This window comes from Emydura macquarii, unplaced genomic scaffold, assembly GCF_026122565.2.
Source record: "Emydura macquarii macquarii isolate MOO-44397 ecotype Brisbane River unplaced genomic scaffold, CSIRO-AGI_Emac_v2 contig_1876, whole genome shotgun sequence".
Taxonomy (NCBI): domain Eukaryota; kingdom Metazoa; phylum Chordata; order Testudines; family Chelidae; genus Emydura; species Emydura macquarii.
In genome coordinates this window covers 18,310,676-18,334,489 of record NW_027132013.1, presented here as the reverse complement: position 1 = coordinate 18,334,489, position 23,814 = coordinate 18,310,676, and the positions used below count along the sequence as shown (strand labels likewise).

Below are 23,814 nucleotides of genomic sequence, written 5' to 3'. Positions count from 1 at the left end.
TTTTTAAATTAAAGTGTATTAAAAAAAATTATTTCTGTAAGTAATTCCCCATCCTGCAAACACTGAAATGCACACTTTACTCTTCTACTTCATTTGTTGTATACATACAGGTTGATTTTTCTACTGATTTGTTTAAATTTCTAATAGCATATTTAATTTTATAGCCTTTTATATATACCACCTACTTTAGTATGCATTTCAATAATGTTCTTTATTCTGATAAGTTTACTTTTTGCACTGCCAAAATCAAAGGTTTTTTTTAAAATGATTTATTCTGTCACTCCTTTACATTGGTTGGGTGGTGGCATAATGCTGCCCTCACTTAGTTTGCCTTTTGGTGAAACTAAAGTGCCTTGTCTCCACATTGTTTTTACATTGGGATAGCTAATGCATGTTAGATACCCCACAGTAAAAACACATGTTAGCATTGAGGCCACAGACTATAATGCTGACACAGATGTTAAGTACACTACTACTGTTCATGTCTTGACAATTCTGATACTGACTGTGTGGGTAACATTGTTCCTTTGCTATCAGATGAATGTGCAGCTGAATGTCTGTGGCCCCCAATCTGTGTAGGTGACACAGAGAATCAGTTAAAACAGTTTAAACGAAAGGAATTAACAGAGTCTTCCCTGCCTTCAATTTCATTTACTCTCTTCCCTTTACTTAATAAGGGCTTGTCTACATGGACACACTAAAGGTGTGAAGTTAATGCACATAAGTGGAGTTAATACACATAATAATGCTTTAAACCCCTGTATGGACACTCTTATTTCGAAGTACAGTAGGCTTAGTTTTTGACAATGACAGTCAGGGCAACCATAGAAGATTGCAGGAGTCCTTCACCAAAACACTGTAAATCATCAGGCCTTTGACCGGTCTTGAACATTTTTAAAGTTTTGTATAGTCCACGTATAACCCACATTTTATTTTTTAAGTCCAAAGTGAAGGAGGGAAGCAATGGAGCACTCATCTTAACTTTCCTGAGTGTTGCCCTGTGTAGAAAAGCATTTATGCTATTTCTAGGCTTGGCAGGGTTTGATTTAAATCGATAGATGTTGATAAACATTAATTTCAGTTGATACCCTGAAATCGAAAAAAATATCCATTGGTAACAGTCAGAGGAAATGCAGCCTCCCCACCTTGTGCCTGCAGGGATCAAGTGTCCCCTGCCCTGCGGCAGCACAGAGAGCCTTCTGCAGTCCTGCTCTTGCAGAGCCGCTTTCCTGTGACAGCAGAGCTGCAGAGGGCTCCCTTTGCTACCACAGGGCTGGTGACACTCAATCCTCGCAGGTGCCAGGTGCAGGAAAGGCTGCAGTTGTGGCGTAGCAGAGTAGAGAGTGAGACCCCTCACCAGGGCCACAAGGAGGATGAGTCCCCAGCTGCAGGGGGAGGCCACCCCACTGCTGAAACGCTCCTGTCCGGGAACAGAGCCATTCAGCAGCAGGGTGGTCTCCCCAATGGCCGGGGACTCGTTCTCCTCCTGGCAGTCTTACCTGGGGTCTCTGCTCTGCCCTGTCAGGGCCTCAGCCTTCCTTGTGCCTTGTGCCTGCAAGGTAACTAAGGTGTGTGAGCTATTCTGAGGTGAAAACACAGTACAAGCCCCTTCAGTTTTACCAGTGAGGAAAAAGCCTGAGAAAATGTGTCTGAAATAAGGTTAGAGGGCACTGTGCTCATTCATAGGTGTGTCACACACTACAGAAGTGCAATATGTATAACAATGACAATGAGGGCAGTCTGTATAATTAGGCTTGGAAGGATTCGAGTTTTATTACATCACTAAACGTCAATTTCATTGTATACACAAAAACCCATGAAGAAGATTTCTATTGATAATAGCAGGAATTTAGATACCGGGAAAGTATGAAAAATGCTGCTTGAGAGCTTTATTAGTTTGATATGTGGCTCTTTGTTTTGTATATTTTGACCTGTGATGTTCACAAATTGTGTTTTAATGGTTCTAAAGATTTAACTTGTTCAATCTCAGTGTCTGCTCTCGTTAATCATGGCCCGCTCTTCTGGTCTGCCCCCCTCTCTAACTTTGTGCAACTGCGAAAACGTAAATCGATCAACATTTTAAAAATGCTTCGACCACGTTATTTTTGCACAACTGTGAAAATGCAAATGAATGAAAATCAACGACGTTTAAAGTCACTAGACATCAACATTGTCCGTCGAAATAATTAAAAATAAAATCCAATTCTGCCCAGCCTGTCTATCGGGAACACCTGCTCCCGCGGTTCGCGCCTGACAGCTCGCGCTGTGTTTGCAGGGGCCGCGCGCGACCGCGAGCCTCCCGTCGGCCCAGGACCCGCCGCTACCTGCCGCAAATTGCACCCGCCGGAAGCAGTTTAATGTTACACCCCATCCCCCAGGATCGGGGCCGAGGTACCCATCCCGCCCCGCGCCTCCTCCCTGAGCAGGGCCGCCCCGCAGCTACCGCCGGCAGCAACTGCGGTCCCGGCCGCAGCTCACGTCATGCCGGGCCTGGCTGCCTCTGCCCCAAGTCCCTGGAGGCGGGGCGGAACCATTGCTCAGGGCGCGGTGTCCGCGGCGGGGCTGGTTTTTGGGAGGGACCGCACCTCCCGGAAGTGCGGGGATGATGCGGGCCTGGGGGGAGGCGGCGCGGGGCCTGCGGGGGGGCCTGGCGGAGCTGCGGCGAGCGTTCGGGCAGAGCAAGGCGCTGCAGTACGGGCTGCCCATGATGGTGAGTCGCAGGGGGCGGGGCCTGTGGCGCGGGGCTCAGGCGGGGCTGACTGTCCGCCGCGCTCCCCTCCCCCCCCTCCGCACTCCAGTGCCCGTCCCGAGCCGGGTCATGGCGCAGGCCAGGGGGCGGGGCCGTGCGCGCGGGGCCGCGACCCGTCACGGGGTGGGCTGCGGGGAGGGGCTGCCGGTTGTGAGGGGCCGCCTCTGCGGGGTGGGGGAGGGGCGTTACCGCTTCCCGCCGGCCCGGTGCCGGCCTCGCTGGGAGGTGAGCCCGGCCGCGGCTGTCCCGCTCGGGGCCTCGCTCCCTCCTGCAGCCCCTCAGGCGCTGAGGGACCCCGCTGTCATCATCAGCTGCCTGGAGTTGGGGGTTTCAGCCGCGCGGAGCTGCCAGGCCGTGCCCGGCTCAGGGCCGGGTTTCCAGTTAGGCAAAGGAGGCACGTGCCTAGGGACACCTAAGCAGCGGCCGATTACACCAAGGATCTCTAGGGATAAGAGCTATGGTTATTAGTGTAAATTTGTTGCCTTTTATTAGAAATTACACCTTGTTGTTGCACTGTGAAAAAGGGGTAATTCGGAGTGCCTGATTTACCTTATTTTACATACCTCTATCATGTCACCTCTGTCTCCACTGTAAAAGGCTTAAATTCTATACCTTAATATCTCTTCATATAGAAGCCCTGCTGTGTTGCTAATTGCTGTTGTCTTTCTCTGAACCTCTTCTATTTCTACTTTATTTTTCCATCCTATTCTTCACGCATCTTAAAATCTTATTTGCTTTTCTTGGACCATCACTATGCATATGTAGATCTTTTTACTGAGCTGTCCACATTTCTGCCTAGGTCTTCCTTTTTGAGTGGTTACACTTAAAACTCATCAGCATGTTTGCACATTTGAATTATTTCTGCCAAAATGCATTCTCTTACACTAACCTATACTGAAGTTTATTTGATATTATACTGCCCAATTGCACCACTCTGTTAGATCTCTCTGGAGTTCACTGGCCATTTCTAATCTTGGTTACTGTAAATAATGTGCATCATCTACAGTTTGCCATATCACTCATTTGAACCAAAATCTCTTCCTTCATTTAAAAGCACAGGCAGCATTAAAAGCCATTGCAGAGCTATGGCTCAGTTGTAGCTAACCCAAAGTCACACATACCCTCTCAGGATATATCTACACTACACCACTGTAGCTGCTGCACAGAAGCTTCCTATATTGAGGGAAAGATGTTATAGTTAATCCACCACTCAAAGTTGGTAGCTAGGTCAACAGAAGAATTCTTTCATCAACCTAGCTGCAGCTACAGTGTGGGCAGGGCCAGCCCTAGACCAAATGGTGCCCCAGGCAAGGAGTGTCTTCAGGGCCTCCTCCACTTCATGTGTTAAACTTTTGATACCAGATTATTTATTGCATTTGTAACCCATTTCATGACTTTGATGCATGATTTATCCCTGTCTCATAAAATGATAAATTTGCACACTAGGATCTGTAAATCTACATTTAATCATGACATATAAGCGAATAAAAAACAATTAGTTTCCTTGAAACTTATAGAAACTTTTTAATTTTAAGAATAACTGAAATGTACTAACATCAAGAAATTGAACTGTGCACCAACATTGGGTGGACCAGTCTGAAAAACACAAGTACACTTTCACAATTACACAGTAAAACAAGGTTCACAATATCGCAGCTGGATGCTCACTTCACTTCAGTTCATTCTTATATCTCACTGACTGACTGGCGATGCCTCGCCCCTTACGTATCTGCAAGGGCATGCCTGACAACATTCAAGGAGGTTCGAGGAAAATGTAGTTCTCAGAAAGTCTAGAAGGTTCCACAAGACTCTAAAAAGGTCCAGAACATTCTAGGAGGTTAGTGACAAATGAATCTACACACACAATACATGGAAAATTTTACTTCAAACATTCTATTTTCCCTTTTGTCGCTAACGACAAAAACAGCACCCCCAGCCTGGCACCCAAACCCAGAGCTCCAGGCGGTTGCTTGCCCCTAAATCTGACCCTGAGTGGGATTAGGTTTGCCTAACAATGTGGCACAGGGTGCAGATTTTTTACCAGCCCTGAGCGAGGCGACTAGGTCGACCTAATTCTAAGGTGTAGGTCAGGCTGTAGTTGACAGAATATCATCAACATGATTTTCTAAATACCTGATTTAAACTAACCAAGTTTCCAACAGAGCAGCCTTTTAACAGCGGGCTCTGAAAGTCTTTTACAAATAAATTGGGGGTTTCCTGCCCTGGTAAACATTTCCCAGGGCCTGCTGGCTGAGCAGGAGCACGCCACTATTCAGTGGTAGGGTTGCTGACTGCTCTGCTCAGCCTGGGGGAGGCCAGCCCCACCCAGCACAGCCAATTGGAGAAGGGAGCCCCAGTTCTCCCCGGCTCACAAGTCCTGGGTGGGGTGCAGTGCTGCTAACAGCAGGACTTAGTGTGAAACACCCTCAAGTGGAAGCGAGGTGCATGGGGACACCTTGGTGATGACATGATATTTGTTAGTTTCATAGCTGCCCAAGGAGTTCTGCATAGCATCAGTGAAACTGAACAGATCCTGTTAACTTCATTCTTATACTCTTTAGGAAGCTAGGAGCAGCAGCAGAGGCACTGGATCAGTGTGCATAGGAAGATAGCAAATGTGAACTGAGGCAAAGCTGTCTTTGCAACCAAGAAGAATAGATGTTTAATTTCTTTAGAAGTTGTTGGTACATAGCATTGGTCTACTGTAAGGAAAGCTTGGAGTGTTGCTTCCTGTGCTGTACTTGCTCTGTTGACAAAAAGAGGTCTTTAGTCATTAGGGCTGTCTGCTCTTTCATCAGCACTAATGACTAAAATGCTGCATCTCATTTGTCTTTCATTTAACAAAAGTCTCTCTGCCACTCTTTCTGAAGATCTCAGAGTAAAAAAGATAATATGTTGAAGACACTTAATAGTCTTTTTATATATACAAATGTTTTTATTCAAAATTATGTATTTTCCCATTTTTGGGGTGAATGTATAATTTTGATCTGCTTTCTCTGCATTCCCCATGGTTTGTTTTGGGGCTGTTACAATATTCAAGAGTCAAAGAGGTTTTCTTATTTAGTTGACCTTTAAAACCTCAAATTGGCAGCCGCTGAGAATAACGTGTTCATCAGAGTCCTCCATCACATTTTCCTAACAGAGAGGAGTGTTTCCTTCCCAACACCAGCTGGACTGTAGAGAGTGCAAATTAACAAATCAATGAACAGGGACAGGTCTTCACCCCACCTCCCCCCAAAAAATCAGTACATTTCATTTTCCCTAATTTTACAAACTTGACATGCGGTGATATCAATGCCTGACATAAGGCAACGTGCGCCTAGGAAAGTGATGTAACCTGGCATGGAACAGCATTTAACAGCTTGAATGCTAGAGGGTATAGAGTCCTGAAGCAGTAAGATGGTTAAATCTGTATAGATGTTGGAATGAACTCCACTGACCTTGCAGATGTAACTTGTACTTGCTATTGTGAGGAAAGAGGCTGTACTGCCTCTGTATCTAGTTACTGTACTTATCTTTATTTCCTGTTGTATCTATATCTCTCCCTTTCCTATTGCAGGAAGGTGCAGGGGGAGCTCTTTCTTACCACCTGTAGGTTATCATGCATGTCTATATGATGCTTGATTCTGTGTTACAGAAGAAGGGTCCTTCCTTTCAGTCAGTGTTGCTTCTTGTTCTAGAATCAACTCTGTCTGCCTGAATAGGGATATGTCAGTCAGTGTCCCATTCCTCCTGTGATACTTTCAGATGATCCTGTGCCAGCAAGGCTCTTTGGCACCACTGCCAATGGAACTGGCATCATACACTCTTCTGAGGCACTGAGCATGTAAAATTACTTCTCCAGTGCAATTAACACATTTAAAGGTGACTGGAAATGCTTTTTCCTTCAGACAAATACAGATTGTGTTGCCAAATGATTAGGAAAATATGTACTCAGACTTAAAAATTACAAATAAATAACATGTTTTAAAATGAATGTTGCAAGTCACCTTCTCCTATGCTCAGAGTAGCAGCCAAGACTCAAGTTCATGGTTCCCAGTTTGTTTGCTATGGCCAATGACTTTCTAAGCACCTAAAGCTGTGTAAGGAATATAGAGGTGGAGCTTCTTGCTCTGTCATCAGATATTGTAAGAAAAAACCAGAATCCCGAGGCTCTGAACTTTAGTCTTAGCAGGGAGACATGTTTTAAATGAATCTTGAATTACGACGTTTATTGCATACATATAGTCCCAACTGTAGCATCTTGAAGTACTGCACTCTCCAGCCTGATAAAGGTTGATTCTTCTGTCTTCTTTCCATTTTATCTATTTCTCCTTCCGCTATAATCAAAATGCCTTTTAGTGGTCCCTTGCATGTGTTTCCCTTTCTTCCTCTGAATTCTGCCTCTGGCATTGAAAATGCTGTGGATACAGTTGCATTGCCACTGGGTGTACTATTGTTCAGCAATCTGGTCTTTGTCTATGTCACATACAGAGCAAGGACCAGAGTTCAGCCAGGAAGGAACACACCAGCAGCAGTGAAATAAGTGGTCAGTACTTCCAGGCACCAGCAGGGGAATGACAGTGGTATACAAGGCTCAAGTTAAAAGCTTATTTGTCTTTTTAAATTAATAAACATTCTGCTAGCAGGACAGTTTGGATTTATATGTTTTGAGATTATTTTTATCCCCTGTTGAAACTGGGAGCTCTGGTTAGCGTTCAGAAATATTTTTTTTTCTGTATTCTGAAGCCTACCTTACCATGCATTGTGTCTTGGATGGGCAGTCTCTTGCAAGCCTAATGGACTCATGAAGCCACCCTAATTTATAATGTATTTATGTAAGTGGCTGTCTGAAGATCTCGTAATGAAGTGGGTTCAGGCTCCAAAAAGTAGATGAATTTCTGAATGCCTGATCCTATAAAACACTAAGCACGCTTGTCATTGACCTTGTAGGATCTAAGTGAAAAAGGCACATCCTAGAACTGAGAGAGATTTTTGATGTGAATAAAAATGCTTCTAAGAGATGTTGCTGACATCAACTTTTATGCACAATTACCACATTGTCTTCTATTATTGCATCAGGTGCCAAAACTACCACTGCAAACACACAAAGCAATTCCTCTGCTTCTCCATGCATCATGTCACTCTTAAGCTCACATACAGCATCCCACTAATGGGTAATCTACACTAGAAGTGATCTGGTGAAGATGCTATATGCTGGTGGGAGAGAACTCTCCAGTTGGCATAATAAAACCACCTCCGCACTTAGGTTGGTGTAATTTATGTTGCTCAGGGCGTGGCTTATTCACAACCTGGGCAACTTAAGTTACACCAACATAACTGGTGGTATAGAAAAGCCCTAACAATTTACAATATGTGAATCTCAGAATCTTTAATTAATTCATATTTATTGCGTCATGTGACTATGCTGTTCACAGTGCAGTTTGCCATATGAAGCACAGTGAATTTACGTTTTCATATGCCTAGATGTGCATTTGAGAAATGAATAGGTCTTAATATTTACCTTTGAAAACCAAACTGGCTTCTGAGTCTTGTAGGTAAATTGATGTTTATGTAAACACTTACTCATGCTGCACATAGAGGAGAAAGGGATCTCACAAAACTGGGTGACTGGGCAACAAAATGGCAGATGAAATTCGATGTTGATAAATGCAAAGTGATGCATATTGGAAAACATAATCCTAACTATACATATAAAATGATGGGGGTCTAAATTAGTTGTTACCACTCAAGAAACAGATCTTGAAGTCACTGGAGTGTTCTCTGAAAACATCCACTCAGTGTGCAGCGGCAGTCAAAGGCTAACAATGTTCAGAATAATTAATAACGGAATAGATCATAAAACAGAAAGTATCATATTACCTCTATATAAATCCATGGTACGCCCCATCTTGAATACTGTATGCAGATCTGCTTTCCCCATCTCAAAAAAGATATATTGGAATTTAAAAAGAGCAACAAAAGTTATTAGAGGTATGGAAAAGCTTCCATGTGAAGAGAGATTGGTAAGACTGGGACTTTTCTGCTTTGAAAAGACACGACTAAGGGGCGATATGATAGAGGTCTATAAAATCATGACTGGTGTGGAGAAAGTAAATAAGGAAGTGTTATTTACTCCTCACAACACAAGAACTAGGTGTCACCAAATTAAATTAATAGGCAGCAGATTTAAAATGAACAAAAGGAAGTATTTTTTCACACAATGCACAGTCAACCTGTGGAACTCTTTGCCAGAGGATGTTGTGAAGGCCAAGATTATAACACGGTTAAAAAAAGAACTAGATAAGTTCATGGAGGATAGGTCCATCAATGGCTATTAGCCAGCATGGACAGGGATGCAAAACCATGCTCTGATGTGTCCCTAGCCTCTTTGCCAGAAGCTGGGAATGGGTGATATCAGATGGCTCACTTGATGTTACCTGTTCTATTCATTCCCTCTGAAACACCTGGCATTGGCCACTGTCAGAAGACAGGCTACCAGGCTAGATGGACCATTGGTGTGATCCAATACCGCTGTTCTCATGTTCTTAAAAATCTTTTTAGCATCGCTATTTTAGACTTTAAACAATTTCCCTCAACCACTGATACATATGCTGTCACTGGTATGTGTTGCTTTTACTCTAAGCTCTGCTCTTCTAATCTAATGATGAGATGAATGTGTGTACTACGTCCTTGCTGCACCTCTGCTTCTGACCTCTTATTCAGTTGCATGCATTCTGGAGTCTGCTGCTGCTCCATGTGAGACCATCCTTCGAAACAGTCTATCATACTGTATGCTGGAGGCTTGTGTGTGCACAGCTAAATGGTCTGCTATGGCTGGTACAGCTGTGGTCTTAGTCTAGTAAACTAATACAACTGCCTGAATTAGCTGACCTACAGTGGTTTCCCTGAGGGCTTGTCTGCACTGGCGCTTATGCTGGCAAAACCTTTGTCACTCAGAGGCGTGAAAAAACCACCCCGCTGAGCGGCGTAAGTTTTGCCAACATAAGCGCTAGTGTAGCCGCATTATGTCAGTGGGGGAGAGCTCTCCCACCAATATAATAAAACCACTTAAATGAGGGGTGGTAGCTCTGTTGGCGGGAGAGCATTGTCTACACTAGCGCTTAGTCTGACAGTCATGTACACTGAAGTCCTCTGTTTATCCTCAGAAAAGATACAGCATGAGCCGTGGCAGTGCCTGCTTCCCTCTCCCCATTCTCTCTGTACAGCCCTGCAATATGTTTTAATCCTCTTCAGGTGGAACCACATGGAGGGGCAGGAGGTTAGTTTTGTTCCCAGGGCTTATTCAGTCTTTAACCCTGTCCTGATACTGACATCTAGGGGGACGGTTGATGACGAGTGGTGGTGGTTTCTTTTTTGTGTTTTTAATATGGATACTAGTTTAATGGTAACTGAACTTACACCAACAATTTTTTTACACAGTCACAGGCCACCAAAGAGCCATCAGATGGAAAGAGCTGTGGTCAAAGTAAACCTTAGTTGAATTTGCACTCATGATCTCTGGGTGGCAGTAACCTTAATTTTTAAAATGGTACACGGATTACTTTTTTTGAAGAAAGGGGCAATGTTGTTTGTAACAGGAAGCTGTGCTTGACCACCACAGCATCTTTGTTCTCCACACAGCTGCAGCTGCTGAGTGAAATTCCCTTATCACCTGACCAGCCCAAGCACTGTGTATAATGGAAAATGACAACAGTCTGGTTGAAAAAGCCCATTTTTGCTAATGCTTACACAAAGGAACATATGGGTTGCCATCTTTTCTATGTTGTTCTGCATTTGGCTTCTACTAAATGCATTTTCCGCATTCCCCCACACATTAGAAATGGACGTTTTAATAAACATAAGAATTTTTTGCCAAAAAATAGACCTGGGTGTCTAAAGTATGTGACAAAACAGAGCTTTAGAATGTGGCCCCCAGCCATTCACATATTGAATACAGGCTGGGGACCAACTGGCTAAGCAGCAGTTCTGCAGAAAAATATTTGGGGGTTACAGTGGACAAGAAGCTGGATATGAGTCAATAGTGTTCCCTTGTTGCAAAGAAGGCTAATAGATTGAGGGAAGTGATTATGTCCCTCTATTCGGCAATGGTGAGGCTACACCTGGAGTATTGTGTCCAGTTTTGGGCTCCCCATTACAGAAAGGATGTGGACAAATTGGAGGGAGTTTAGTGGAGGGCAAAGAAAATGATTAGGGGCCTGGGGCACATGACTTATGATGAGAGGCTGAGGGAACTGGGCTTATTTAGTCTGCAGAAGAGAAGAGTGAGGGGGATTTGATAGCGGCCTTCAACTACCTGAAGGGGGGTGTCCAAAGGGGATGGAACTAGGCTGCTCTGAGTAGTGGCAGATGACAGAACAAAGAGCAGTGGTCTCAAGTTGCAGTGGGGGAGGTCTAGGTTGGATATTAGGAAAAGCTTTTTCACTAGGAGGGTGTTGAAGCACTGGAATGGGTTACCTAGGGAGGAATCTCCATCCTTAGAAGTTTTTAAGGCCCGTCTTGACAAAGCCCTGGCTGGGATGATTTATTGGGTTGGTCCTGCTTTGAGCAGGGGGTTGGACTAGATGACTTCCTGAGGTCCCTTCCAACCTTAATCTTCTATGAATCTATGAATATGGTGGTGCAGCCTGCAGAGATCACAGGTACGAATATGCAGTGCTCCATATTAATCCAGGTGTCCTGGTTTCTTGGATCAAGATGGGAGTACTATGTGCTGAGACCTGCAATCTCTGCAGCCTGAACCATTCTATTCAAGATTGGGGTCAACAGCAATCTGCTCCATTTTTTGCCATGTTGCTGCCCTACGGTTATCAGGATATTGTTAGTGTGGCCTTTTACTCAGTATATTTTATCTGCTCATGAAATAGACATGCACACCTTCCTCTGTTTCTCTAGTTGTGTGTGCATAGCACAGAGGAATTCTACTGGCAGTGGCCAGAGGAGGCAGAAAAGTCAGAGAATAGCAGGTTGTAATGTTAGTTAAGGAATAGGTTTCCTAACATGGCTGGTTCTTGTTTTCAGCTTGGGTAGATGGCAGCATAAGAGAGACTATTGCTGATCTCTAACCTAGAAGTATTTATGCACAGAACTGCTGTTTGCTCCTTTCTTTGTTGGAGGTCATCTGCTAACACAAAATTCCTTAACAATTTTTTCCTTAATTTCTCCCTCACATCAAATACATATTTTCAAGGCACTCGAGCACCTTTCAAAAGGAGTCTGTGTGACCTGTAATGAAAGTCAGGTTCATCTTTTTGCTTCAAAGAGATGAAAGAAGAGTCCTGAGTGAGAGGCCCTGTCTCCTTTTGCGGGAGGAGAACCAGGGCTGAATGATCCTATCCAGATCTCTGTTCAAGTGAGAGGGGAGAAGGAATAGGGTGGGAGGGGAAAATGACACGTGTGTCAGGAGAATTTCATCCCTAACCCGCTGTCCTATCTCATTTCTCTTCATGCTTGGGTTTAGCACACAAAGATCTCATGTATATCTTGTCAAATTATACCTTGTATTGCCTTTATTACTGCTACTTGTTTGCATTAGTGGCATGGCATGTTTTAATCTATAGTGACTTACTGTTACCATCTGGTGGCTGTTCATATGAAATGAGTTGGGAGTATCAGTAAATTTCCCATTAGACAAATGTTCATGGTACAAAGCCACCACTACAGCTGGCACTAATTGTCTCCCTTATTAGCAGGCTCAGCATAGGGACCAATGAGTGAAAAGGCCATGGAAACTAAACTATCGCCTTGCCCTAGAGGTGCGTCCCTCCAGGTCAGAGTTGAACCAGATAGGTGTTTTGGTGGGATGGAAGCTTGCAGTGCTGCTGCACCTGTTTAGTGGCTAAATAAAGGATGTCATCTCCAGCGCTGTCAAACCGGCACCTCTCACCAGCATTGAACTGCATACACAATAGTTTTTAAAAAAGGAAACCCCCAAAAACCTTTTAACGCTGGTCACTGCAAGCTAAGAAGAAAATATTTCATGTGACTCTTCCAGTTTTGAGTTGCACAATGCATAGCTGGAGGCTTTGGCAGCACCTGTCTTGGAGAAGAGGCTTGAAAATTATCATATTACCATTCCAGTAATATATTTCATAACATTTTCCTGCTTTCTTTTCACCAGTGCATGATCCGAGTTGCTAGCATTGAATATTGTGATGTGATTAATTTAGGGATTTATGACAAAGGAAATGTAATTTTGTAAGTTGGCTTTCACAGTCAGTGCTATGGCAGGAATGAGTTTCTCTAGCGATGGGGATTCTATAATATAGCAAATCGCTAGGCGATGCCAGAGGAATTGCCTCTTGTTATTTTGCTAACCCAAGAGACCAAGGGTGTCTGCTTTAGATTGTGCAGGATAACCCAGGGAAGTGTAGTAAGTCAGGGAGTTCTCATGCCATTGCAGGCCATCAGTGAACAGATCAATTTTAATTGGTGATAAGCACTAGCATCCTCCATCTGAAGTGCAGCTTTAATAATCAGCCCAATGCCAGCCATAACTGTTTGCGTAACATACGTCTCAGTGAAGAAGAGAATGGGTAGGGTTTTTTAAAAAGAAAGTTAAGGAGAATTTCATGTCAGTTTTTTTTGCCTAAAATGCTTATTGAAGTTGCTGAATTTATGTGACAGATGGTAATCTTATGTCATATCCTATCTTTTATTCTATTTTGCAACATGTTAGTCTTCTGTGCATGCATGATTACGTTAAAATGTTGGGTTGTTTTATGTGTAATCACTGAGACATACAGGAATCATCCAGTTTGGAACATTTAAGAGGGTGTTTGTGGTAGCAGTGCTCCTGGGTTGTTTCCACTATAGTATGGAAAGTACTGTATAAAATATAAGGATTATTATTTTTTATTTTTAAAAGTGATCTTTTTATACAAAAAAGTGAAGAAATACCACCATTAGATCCATACGCTGAATGCTTCAAAATAACTAGTCAGAGGGACATTTCAATGTGTAAAGAATTCAGAACCTTTTTTTATTCCTTCTCTGGCACATTCTATAAAGTAAAATACTAACAGTTTCCTGACATTAAAAAAAAAATGGTTTATGTGAGCTCTTCAAATTGCTTCTGTTCTCCAGTTGGGTTGTCCACAGCATAGGGTATGCTGGGTCCTCTGATCAAATGGGAGGCAGCAATTTGCAGGTTACTGGAACTGGGATGAGGAAAAGTATGTTTTAATTTTCAATATGTGCTTAATTACTGCTACTCCTTTAGCTGCTTGGCATTATACACTTAATTGTAATATTGGTAAGAATTATTATTAGGGGTGGTAGGAAATATTTATATTATGGCACGCCCAATGGTCCCTGTTAGGATTGTATCCCATGTGCTGGCCACTGTACAAACATAGGCCCAGATCCTGCAATGATTTAAACATATGCTTAAATTAGTGCACCATGAGTACTATTAGTACACTAACAGTGTAAAGTTAAGCATATGTATAAGGCTATGTCTATACTATCATTTATGTCAGTGTAACATATGTCACTGGGGTGTGAATAAACCACCCCCGAATGACATAAGTTACACAGACATAAGCACTGGTGTGGACAGAGCTGTTGGATCACGAATAACTTCTCGTATGAGAGGTGGAGAACCTTCTCAGTCTAGGGGCTATAAAGGAAGTTCCGCCAGACACGAAGGGAAAAGGTTTTTACTCCCGATATTTTCTCATTCCCAAGGCGAAAGGGGTCTCAAGCCCATTCTAGACCTGCGTCGTCTCAACAAATATCTCAAGAGACTGAAGTTGTGCATGGTCTCACTAGCCTTCATCATTCCTTCTTTGGATCCAGGGGACTGGTATTTGCTTTTGACCTAAAGGATGCATACCTCCACATTGCGATTTTTCCCAGCAACAGATGATTTCTCCGCTTCATCGTGGCCCACTCCCACTACCAATTTACAGTGTTATCCTTTGGCCTCTCTTCTGCCCCAAGAGTGTTTACAAAGTGCATGGCGGAGGTGGCTGCGCACCTGCGACACCAGGGCGTGCAGATTTATCCATACCTAGACGACTGGATGATCAAGGGCAGGTCTCAGTCTCAGGTTCGGAACAGTCTGGACCTCGTATGTGCCACCTACTGCCATCTGGGTCTGTTAATAAACTATCAAAAATCAATGTTAACCCCAGTCAGCAGATAGAATTCATTGGAGTGATTCCGGCCTCGCTTCAAAGCCATGTCAGACTTATTACTCGTCTGTGCAAGTGCCTTATCGTGACAGCCGGATCTTGTCTGCAACTGCTGGGCCACATGGCTTCTTGCATGTATATAGTAAGGCTCACACACCTACAGCTCCAGCCACTCCAGTTGGTGTATACCCCGAGCACACACTCCCTGGACGGCGTGGTCACGGTCCCCCCGCACGTCCTGTCCTCGCTGGAATGGTGGCAGAACCTTCGTTCAGTGCTGTGGGGTATGCCGTTCGAGGATCTAGCCCCCTCGGTCACATTGGTGTCGGATGCCTCGTACTTGGGGTGGAGGGCCCATATCAGCTCCGACCATAGCACTCAGGGAGTTTGGTCGCGGGAGGAACGAGACATGCACATAAACGTGAGGGAACAATGGGTGATACGCCTGGTTTGTGGGGTGTTCCTTCCCTTCATTGCAGGCAAGGGAGTGTGGGTGCTGACGGACAACACCGCTGCCATGTACTATATCAACAGGCGGGGGGGCCCCACTCCTCAAGCCTTTGCAGGGAGGCAGTATGTCTGTGGAACCTCGCGGTGAGCCACGATTTCCACCTTATAGCCTCTCACCTTCCGGGCATCAGGAACTACACAGCAGACCGCCTCAGCAGTCCTTTTTACCCCGCCACAAGTGGACGCTCCACCTGAGGGTGGCCGCTATGATCTTCCAGAGGTGGGGCTCTCCCCAAATGGACTTGTTTGCGTCCAGATGAAACAAGAAGTGTCCATAGTTCTGTTCTCTCCACAGCCTCGAAGAGGGGTTGCTGTCTGACACCTCTCGCTTACAGTGGAAGGGGGTTCTCATGTATGCGGTTCTGCCCATTCTGCTGTTACACAGAGTCCTCCTGAAAATCAAGAGGGACAAAGTGGATGTTATCCGGGTTGTGCCGGCTTGGCCCCACCAGCATTGGTTCAGCATGCTGCTAGAACTGTGAGTCACCCCCCTGGAGTTGCCTCAGTGGCATGATCTCCTTTCCCAGGACCAAGGTCACCTGCTGCATTCAGACCTAGAGACCCTACAACTGACGGCATGGAGACTCCATGGCTGAACACGGAGGAATGGGCCTGTTTGTCACAGGTTCAGCAAATTCCACTGGGCAGTAGAAAGCCTTCCAATCGCGCGGCATACCTGACCAAGTGGAAGCGGTTCACCTGCTGGGCAATGTCCCATGGGATTCCGCCTGAGCGGCATTGATCCAGGCTGTTCTGGAGTACTTATTGCACCTTAAGCTTCAAGGCCTGGCTATGGTCTTGTTGAAGGTTCACCTGGCGGCCATCTCAGCTTTTCACCCTTCATTGGATGGAAAATCAGTTTTTTCCCATTCCATGATGGTTAGGTTCCTGAAAGGAATAGAGAGGCTCAACCCTCAAGTTCGAGACTCAGTACCTCTTTGGGATTTAAACCTAGTTCTGTCTCAGCTCACGGGTCCCCTCTTCGAACCCTTGGCTACCTGTCTGTTACTATTGCTCTCCTGAAAGGTATCCTTCCTAGTAGCAGTCACCTCAGTGAGAAGAATCTCTGAGATTAGGGCACTTACCTCAGAGCCTCCTTACACAACCTTCTATAATGACACGGTACAGTTGCGGCCCCATCCCGCTTTCTTACCCCAGGTGGTGTCTCATTTTCATTGTAATCAGGATATATTTATTCAGTGTTCTTTCCCAAGCCTCAGGACTTGGAGGAGGAACAGAAATAGCACACGCTTGATGCTAGGCAAACGTTAGCTTTCTATATTGAACGCAACTATTTGCTGCAGTGGCGGATAAGAAGAAAGGCTTACCTGTCTCCGCCCAGCACATTTCCTCCTGGATAACTTCCTGCATCAAGTTTTGTTACGCGCAGGCGAAGGTGCCTCTATCGGATGTTGTCATGGCCCACTCCACCAGAGCGCAAGCCTCCTTGACGACTTTTCTGGCACAGGTACTGGTGCAGGATATCTATAGGGCTGCCACCTGGTCATCGGTGCACACCTTCACATCCCACTATGCCATTGTCCAGCAGGCACGGGATGATGCTAGCTTCATGCAGGCAGCTCATCTGTGAACTCCAGGCCTACCTCCAAGGTATTGCTTGTGAGTCACCTAGAATGGAATTGACATGAGCAAGCACTCATAGAAGAAAAGACAGTTACTTACCTTGTAACTGTTGTTCTTCAAGATGTGTTGCTCATGTCCATTCCATGACCGCCCCTCTGTCCCCACTGTTGGAGTTGACGGCAAGAAGGAAGTGAGGGGGCGTAGGGCCGGCAGCACCTGTTATGCTATGGCATGCATGTGGGACTCCATGGGGTGCCGGAGCTGGCCCTACGGGTACTGCTAAAGGGAAAAAAATTCCGGTAACTGTGCACGGAGGCGTGCACACACCTAGGATGGAATGGACATGAGCAACACATCTCAAAGAACAATAGTTACAAGGTAAGTAACCATCTTTTATTTATTCCCACACACAAAGCATCCTTAACTTGAAATAAGGTAGCTAGAACATCTTTCCTCATAATGTAAACACATAAAAAGCAAGGAAACATTCAAGTTAAAGAAATATATTTAGCCAGCATAGTGCAGTCTCCAAGTATCAGCCCTGTCCATCATGGTAACTATACTAATGCATTTGTACCTTTTTGTCTTGTCTTCACTACTAAATTTTACTGTGTGTTTGAACACAATTGTGAGCCATCCAGTTAGTCAACAAGATGCTGAGCAGAGCCTTTGTGGTTAGTGAAGACCAGAACAAATCATATTCAGCGTCATGTGAGCTAACTTGACACAATGCTGAATGTGACTTTACCTAATCTACGCTGGCTGCAAAGTCCTGGTCAGCATCATGTCCGCTAACTCAGCTCTTCACAACTGTATTCAAACATGGTAAACCATAACACACTCACTTTCAGTTGAACAATGCTGTTATCCTTTTGAAAATCACTCTGCAATGGACAATCTTACGTCTGATCTTCCAACACTGCATTAATTAATATTTCAATGACATTTATAATCTTTGTGTTACAATCATACTGTACCTTAAGTACAACTCTTCCTGAACCATAACTGTGAAGTGGCAAAGGTGCCTCCATAATATAATCATCCCTTGTAGTAACAGGAACTCAAATGTGACTATTTGGTAATGGCTGGAAACCAGAAAATGGAACCAACCGGGCTGGTTTCACTGTCCAAACTGTGTAAAGGGCAAAAAGTAAAACAGAATTTAAACATTCTTTAGATTTAATAATATAAAGGTGGTGTCACTAAAATTAGGGAAGGTAAAGGTTTGGCACTGTATCTAGTCTAAGGAACAGAGTAAATTATTCACACCAGCTGAGTCCTGGCCTTTCCACTCCAGAGACTACTGGGTGGTGGTAGTTTTGTGATCTGAACATACATGTATTGTGTACAAGACTGAAACCACCAGTCTACTTTGGCTTAGAACCTCAAGTTAGGCCTTTGAGCAGTATTACTATTATTATTTTATTTATCTATGTATACCTGTCATGCTCAGTGCCATATAATATATGGAAGAAGAGAAAGTCTCAGTGTTACAATCTAAATTAGATAGTACGGTTCAGATATCCAATTTCAAGAAAAAGATGAAAATCTAATCACCAGCCCCCTTTTGTGTGTGTGTGTTGCATTTTTATTTGTCACGTACTGTACGTAGCTGAAAATATGCTAGGTAGTATATAGTAAATGGTCTCTGCCAAACAAGTAACAGGTCAAAACCAATACAGCACAAAACAAGACAGAACATGCACAGAACATGGAATGACTATTGTTTAATGAAATCTTCTGATTGACTGTGCCATAACCATGGGAAAACAAAGAGGCGATTATTAAATCATATTATATACAGTTTTTTAGATGCAACAAAGTATTGTAAAGTGTGTGTTATTTCCTTTTGGTTAAAGAGTGACTTCACAAACCACAGTATATTGACCACTTTCTATTCAGTAGGGGTTGGGTTATGAGGAACAGGCTAACCAGAGATCTTTGTTAATGTGCATGAGACAGAAAATGAACATACATTATATACTATAATTTTATGAGTGTTCATTGGTAGGTAAACTAATGCTTAATGGATCTAACAAGATTAATTATTTATTGCTTTCTGACTGGGTTGACAACTGGGCACCGTGTACTTTTTTAGTGCAACTGCTTCAGTCCTGCAACAACCATTCTTCAGACTGTATGTTACTGTGGTTCCACTTGGTAAACTATTGTGTGTGTTAGCAATAAACTTCTTGAAACCAATCTTGTGGTCTATTTATTAGAGCTTTAAGAATGTGAGGTAAATCATTGGGTTGTTAATTAACACACTAGTCATTAGCAATGAAAGAGGACCAGTTTCAAAGGAGATTCTTGTTTTAATGAGAATAAATGCTGCGATTCAAACCGCATTTGGTTAGAGTTATTGCCTGATCTTGTGAAGCGCTCAGTGCTTCATGCAATCAAGACTTTAGTCTGCAAATACATAGATTTTTCTTGTTAACCGCCCATGCCACATTCAGGCAAACCTTAAAACAACTTTTAGCCAGCATATATTTTTTTTGTTTTTACCTTCTCAGATCTTATTACCAAAAAAGTTAGTGAGCAGAAGCTTTTCCCCATATAAATCCCTCCTTCTGCATTATGTGTTTTGTTGATTCAGTGTCTGTGACAACATCGTCACTTCCTTGAATGGTGAAGTCAGAAATCTGGCCTGGTTTGGTTCATAGTGGTCCAGGTTTCTAGCTACTGAAAGTTATTTGTTAGCACCTGATGGTTCTTTGATTGGCTTTGTGAAATGAGCTTTGGTTCTGGGTCCAGTTCCTAGCAGGTAGGTGCCCCTATCATGAAACCCACTGCTACATTTGGCTCTAATTGTCATGCACATTCACAGCTTTATCCAAAAGATCAAGACACAATGAGACTGTGGAGACTTAAGTTCTTCTAGAGCTCATTGCCACTGGCCAAGGAGTGCACATTTCTATGGCTAGCCTGAAGCTTTCAATTTCCAGTGCTAACAATCTATCTCCTTTCAACTTCTGAGAGAAGGTTATACCTGTTGCTGTTTCTGTCGTGGGGCAGTCCTACCTCTTCCCCTAGAAGAGCACTTTGGCCAGCACTTTTCAGGAGGAATAAACTGAGAAGAAGAAAAATAGAAAAATAAAATAAAATAAATAAATAGAACAAATGCTGCATCACTGAAATAATCTGTCAGGGTAGCATGCTGGTTAGGAAGGGCACACATTTTAACCACTTCCATGCAGCATGATTTAACAGGTATGAGACTCAGCATATTGTCAGTGCTGTGTTATCAGCCTGATATATTTCATTTGAACAGCCAGCATTGTATGGAGAACTGCTGCCATGTGAATTGCAGCAGCAGCTTGCAGAGAAGGATTAAACCAGCAGTGGGGGGAGAGAGAGAAAATACAGGGTAGTTTTTCTTCTGAGGTCCTCAGAGCATCCCTCTCCCATTGCCTTCCTCAGACATGCCTATCTTTGGAGCCCTGCCCTCCCCTTCTATATATCAGCCAATGGGTCTTGACAGAAAACAGCAGAAGGAGCCTGTCAGGCCAGAGCAAGAGTCAAAGCTCTGATCTTCTATGTGGCAGCTAGGTTGCCTCGCCAGCCCTTAATGGTTTACTCGATCTTTAAGTTTGTGTGAGCATAGCAGGGCTCTAAAGGTTAAAATAAATAGAAGTTTATGCGTTGTGACGTCTCTCTGCTTGCCATAAGATGAAATCATTTAATGATTTTCTTCATGCTGAGATGAGACTCTGCCTTGCCTATTTCTTCCTTTATTATTCCTTTTTGTAAGTCTCAGTGGTGTGGAGGGAGCTGCAACAAAATGAGACAATAATGAAGATACAGCTGCAGTGGGTTTGATTTCTTCAGCCATGTAATAAAGTACAGTAGGACCATTGTTCCAATCTTCTGGTTTGTTGAGAAACTTCAGGAGGTCCTTTTATGTCCAGGCATGAGAATAAGCAAACTGGGTATTGTTACTTCCCTGTTATAGATATGAAAATAGTGAGAACAAATCTGGTAGCAGCATCCTTTGCTGCTGACAAATCAAGGAACCATTTGAAAAAAATTATATACGGAGATTATAAGGATGGGAGTGGGGCAGGTAACAGACACTTAGAAAAGCTGGGTCCCCTACAGTCCTTTCTACATAAATGAGAAACTTGGTGAGATCCATAGACAGGCTATTGTGGATGAAAGCTCTGATGCCCCCTGCTTGCTTCAAATGTACATTTAGATCAGGTGATGCCCACTCTTAGTCTTTCTCTGCCTTGGGAAGAGTGTGAGGCCTCATGCACTTGCAATGGGTGTGAGTCAGTGTTTTCTTGTAGTAGTCCAGGGTGTTTTGTACTGTGCTGTGTCTCTTTAGTGAGTGTTTTTTCTGTGTTTACTATTTCAGATCCTGATTATTGGTGGGTCTTTTGGTCTCCGTGAGTTCACTCAAATCCGTTACGATGTTCAGAAACGCCTCAGCAAGGTGAGTTGATTTTTTGGTTGGTTTTCAAATCTAGAGAACACCAAAAAATTGTGAGGCCTAGCAAAATAGTCTGATTTGGGATTTGCAGAGTGCCTAGCACAGTGTGGCCCCCATCCATGGTTGCGGCTCTATCCATGGGAGGAACTATCACAATGCAAATAATGATAATAATGAACACTTGAAAACATTTCCTGGCTGGCCGGTTGGAGGGCAAAAGTAATATGAGTACTGCTACATTTCGCATTGCTTAGCAGAAGCCTCTCTGACTGATTTAAAGAGAGGCAATGATGAGGAACCGGGAGGAGGAGGGGTGACTTGGCCAGAAGAATGGTGATTAGATTGGCCCTGTCTAGACCAAGAAAATAGGTGGTGTTTTAAAAGTTGTTAGCTAGCATGTTTTTAAATACCACTTAGCGCATAAAGTAGACAGGGTTTAACTCCTTATAAAATGGTGTTAAATCATCCTAGTTGATCTGAAGTGAAGTGAGGTGGGGTGGGAGGAGCCTAGGGTTGACCAGGAACAGCTAACACATTTTTAAAAGTATTAAACCATATCTCCCTTATGTGATAAGTGATGTTTAAAATTGTGTTAATTAACATGTATTAGTTAACACCTTTTAAAATGTCATATTTTCCCAGTTTGGACATACCGATTGAAGGTTGCTCTAGGGTCCCTGAGGGAGGTAGAGGACCCTTCTTCCCCTCCCAATCTTCCCACATATCTGATACTTGTATTAAAGGGATGGGGGGAAAGAGTGGAAGGGTGGGAAGAAACTTTCCTGTAATGTGAAAACCCCTAACTGGGGGAAGTAGATGCTCAGTAGTAGTAAGATGTGGAATCTTTCACTGAGTATTAGGGCTGTAAAAATTAGTTTAATTTAAAATCCATTTAAATGTTCTAAAAATAGAATGTTTAAACAGTTAAACGCTGGGGGCGAGCGTGCTGGACAGCTCTCATAATAAGTGATCTTGGAGTGCAAAGCCGCCTTTATACACTCAAAGCAGATTGCCTTTAAAAATTACTCTAGGGGAATGCCACTGCTTTGAGCCCATCAGCAAACCCTTCTGACAAATTGAGTAGTATTCAGCAGCCAATTAGAGATGACTCATAGGCTGTTCCAATGAGTCATTGTTGTCATTGACATCTCTTATGACTTTATTGTCAGTCTCATAATACATTTTTTTCTTAAAGCCCCAGCTCCTGGAGTCAAGTGATTGCATGAGACTCTCAGCTTTCACTTTACAAAAAAACTACAATTCTAGCCCTTGTGGTTGTGACGAAAAGCTGGAAAACATGACACTTGTAGGCTCAGAAATCCAAAGGCAAATACAAACACCCAAACATTTGCTATATTTTAACATTTTAAGCAACTGCACAATTTTTTTTTTTGGGGGGGGGGGGGGAGCTGACTTATGATGTTTGAATCTTTTGGGTTGGCAATACTGCAACGTGCCTACCTTCAAGTTAGTCCCATTTAGTTTTAGGGCTTCAGCCTATTGTTGGGCGTTCTTGTTGGCATTTAACCTGGTGGTTAAGGCACAGGAATGGGAATCAGGAGACCACAGGTAGACCGCATTATCCATCTCCAGCCCAATCCAGGCAGAATTTAAGTAACCCCCACTAAACTTAATTGGAATTTTATCTATATCCTGTTCAGAAAGATTTGGACTCCAGATTCTATTCCCAGTGTGCTGCAGAGTTCCTGTATGAACTTGGGCAAGTCATTTAATTTCAGTGAGTCTCAATTTCCCCATCTGTAAAATGGAGATACTGTAATAATGCTGCTGTGCCTCCTACTGAGGTTGCAAGGTTTAATTAATTCACATGTTTTAAAATGATTTTGAGATCTTCATATAGAAGACACTACTTGAGTGTAAATTATTATTTTGGGGAGAAATTGCCCAAGTAATCACCATTCATTCAGTGATTTGGGTCAGGGTGGGACGTATAAGGAAGAAATAGAAGCACAAAATTGACCAGTTCCTTTGGGATAACATCAAGGCCAGGGCATTGTAGGCCTTTCATGAACAGTGAAAGAAAATAGAAGTAAGAAAATAGAGGTTAACAGTGGACAAAGCATGAATTCACAAGTGGCCTTGTAAAAACATGCAGTTACTAGATAAAGAAATAGTCAGAAGACTAATGTGTGATAAGTTTGCAGCTGCAGCTTTGTTTACTAGTGTATTTTGTAGCTTGTGGCCAGTTTAGGATTTGTTTATGTAATGTGCATGTGTTAGTTCACATCTGTAATCTCATTTATTATTATGTGCTTTTGGAGTTGTTGTGCACCCTAACCCACCCCTTCCTACCATCACCACTAGAACTGAGAGGAGGGGCAATAGTATTAGTCAAGCTACCTCAAGTCCTCCACCAAATAGGCAATGTAATGCTTGAA

General features: G+C 43.4%; 1 protein-coding gene across 3 annotated transcripts in view; it reads left to right on the top strand.

Moving 5' to 3' along the window:
- The first annotated feature begins 2,406 nt into the window (after positions 1–2,406).
- Positions 2,407–23,814, top strand: part of COX16 (cytochrome c oxidase assembly factor COX16) — a 57,499-nt gene continuing 36,091 nt past the window's right edge. Inside the window, exons 1-2 of one of the 3 annotated variants that reach the window (XM_067557827.1) lie at positions 2,407–2,710; positions 21,341–21,418. In XM_067557827.1, coding sequence (XP_067413928.1) covers positions 2,603–2,710; positions 21,341–21,418 — 186 coding nt within the window. In that variant the 5' untranslated portion in view covers positions 2,407–2,602. Of the gene's footprint in view, positions 2,711–9,970; positions 10,011–21,340; positions 21,419–23,814 lie in introns of those variants that run through there. The other 2 variants (XM_067557826.1, XM_067557828.1) reach the window with 2 other exon arrangements.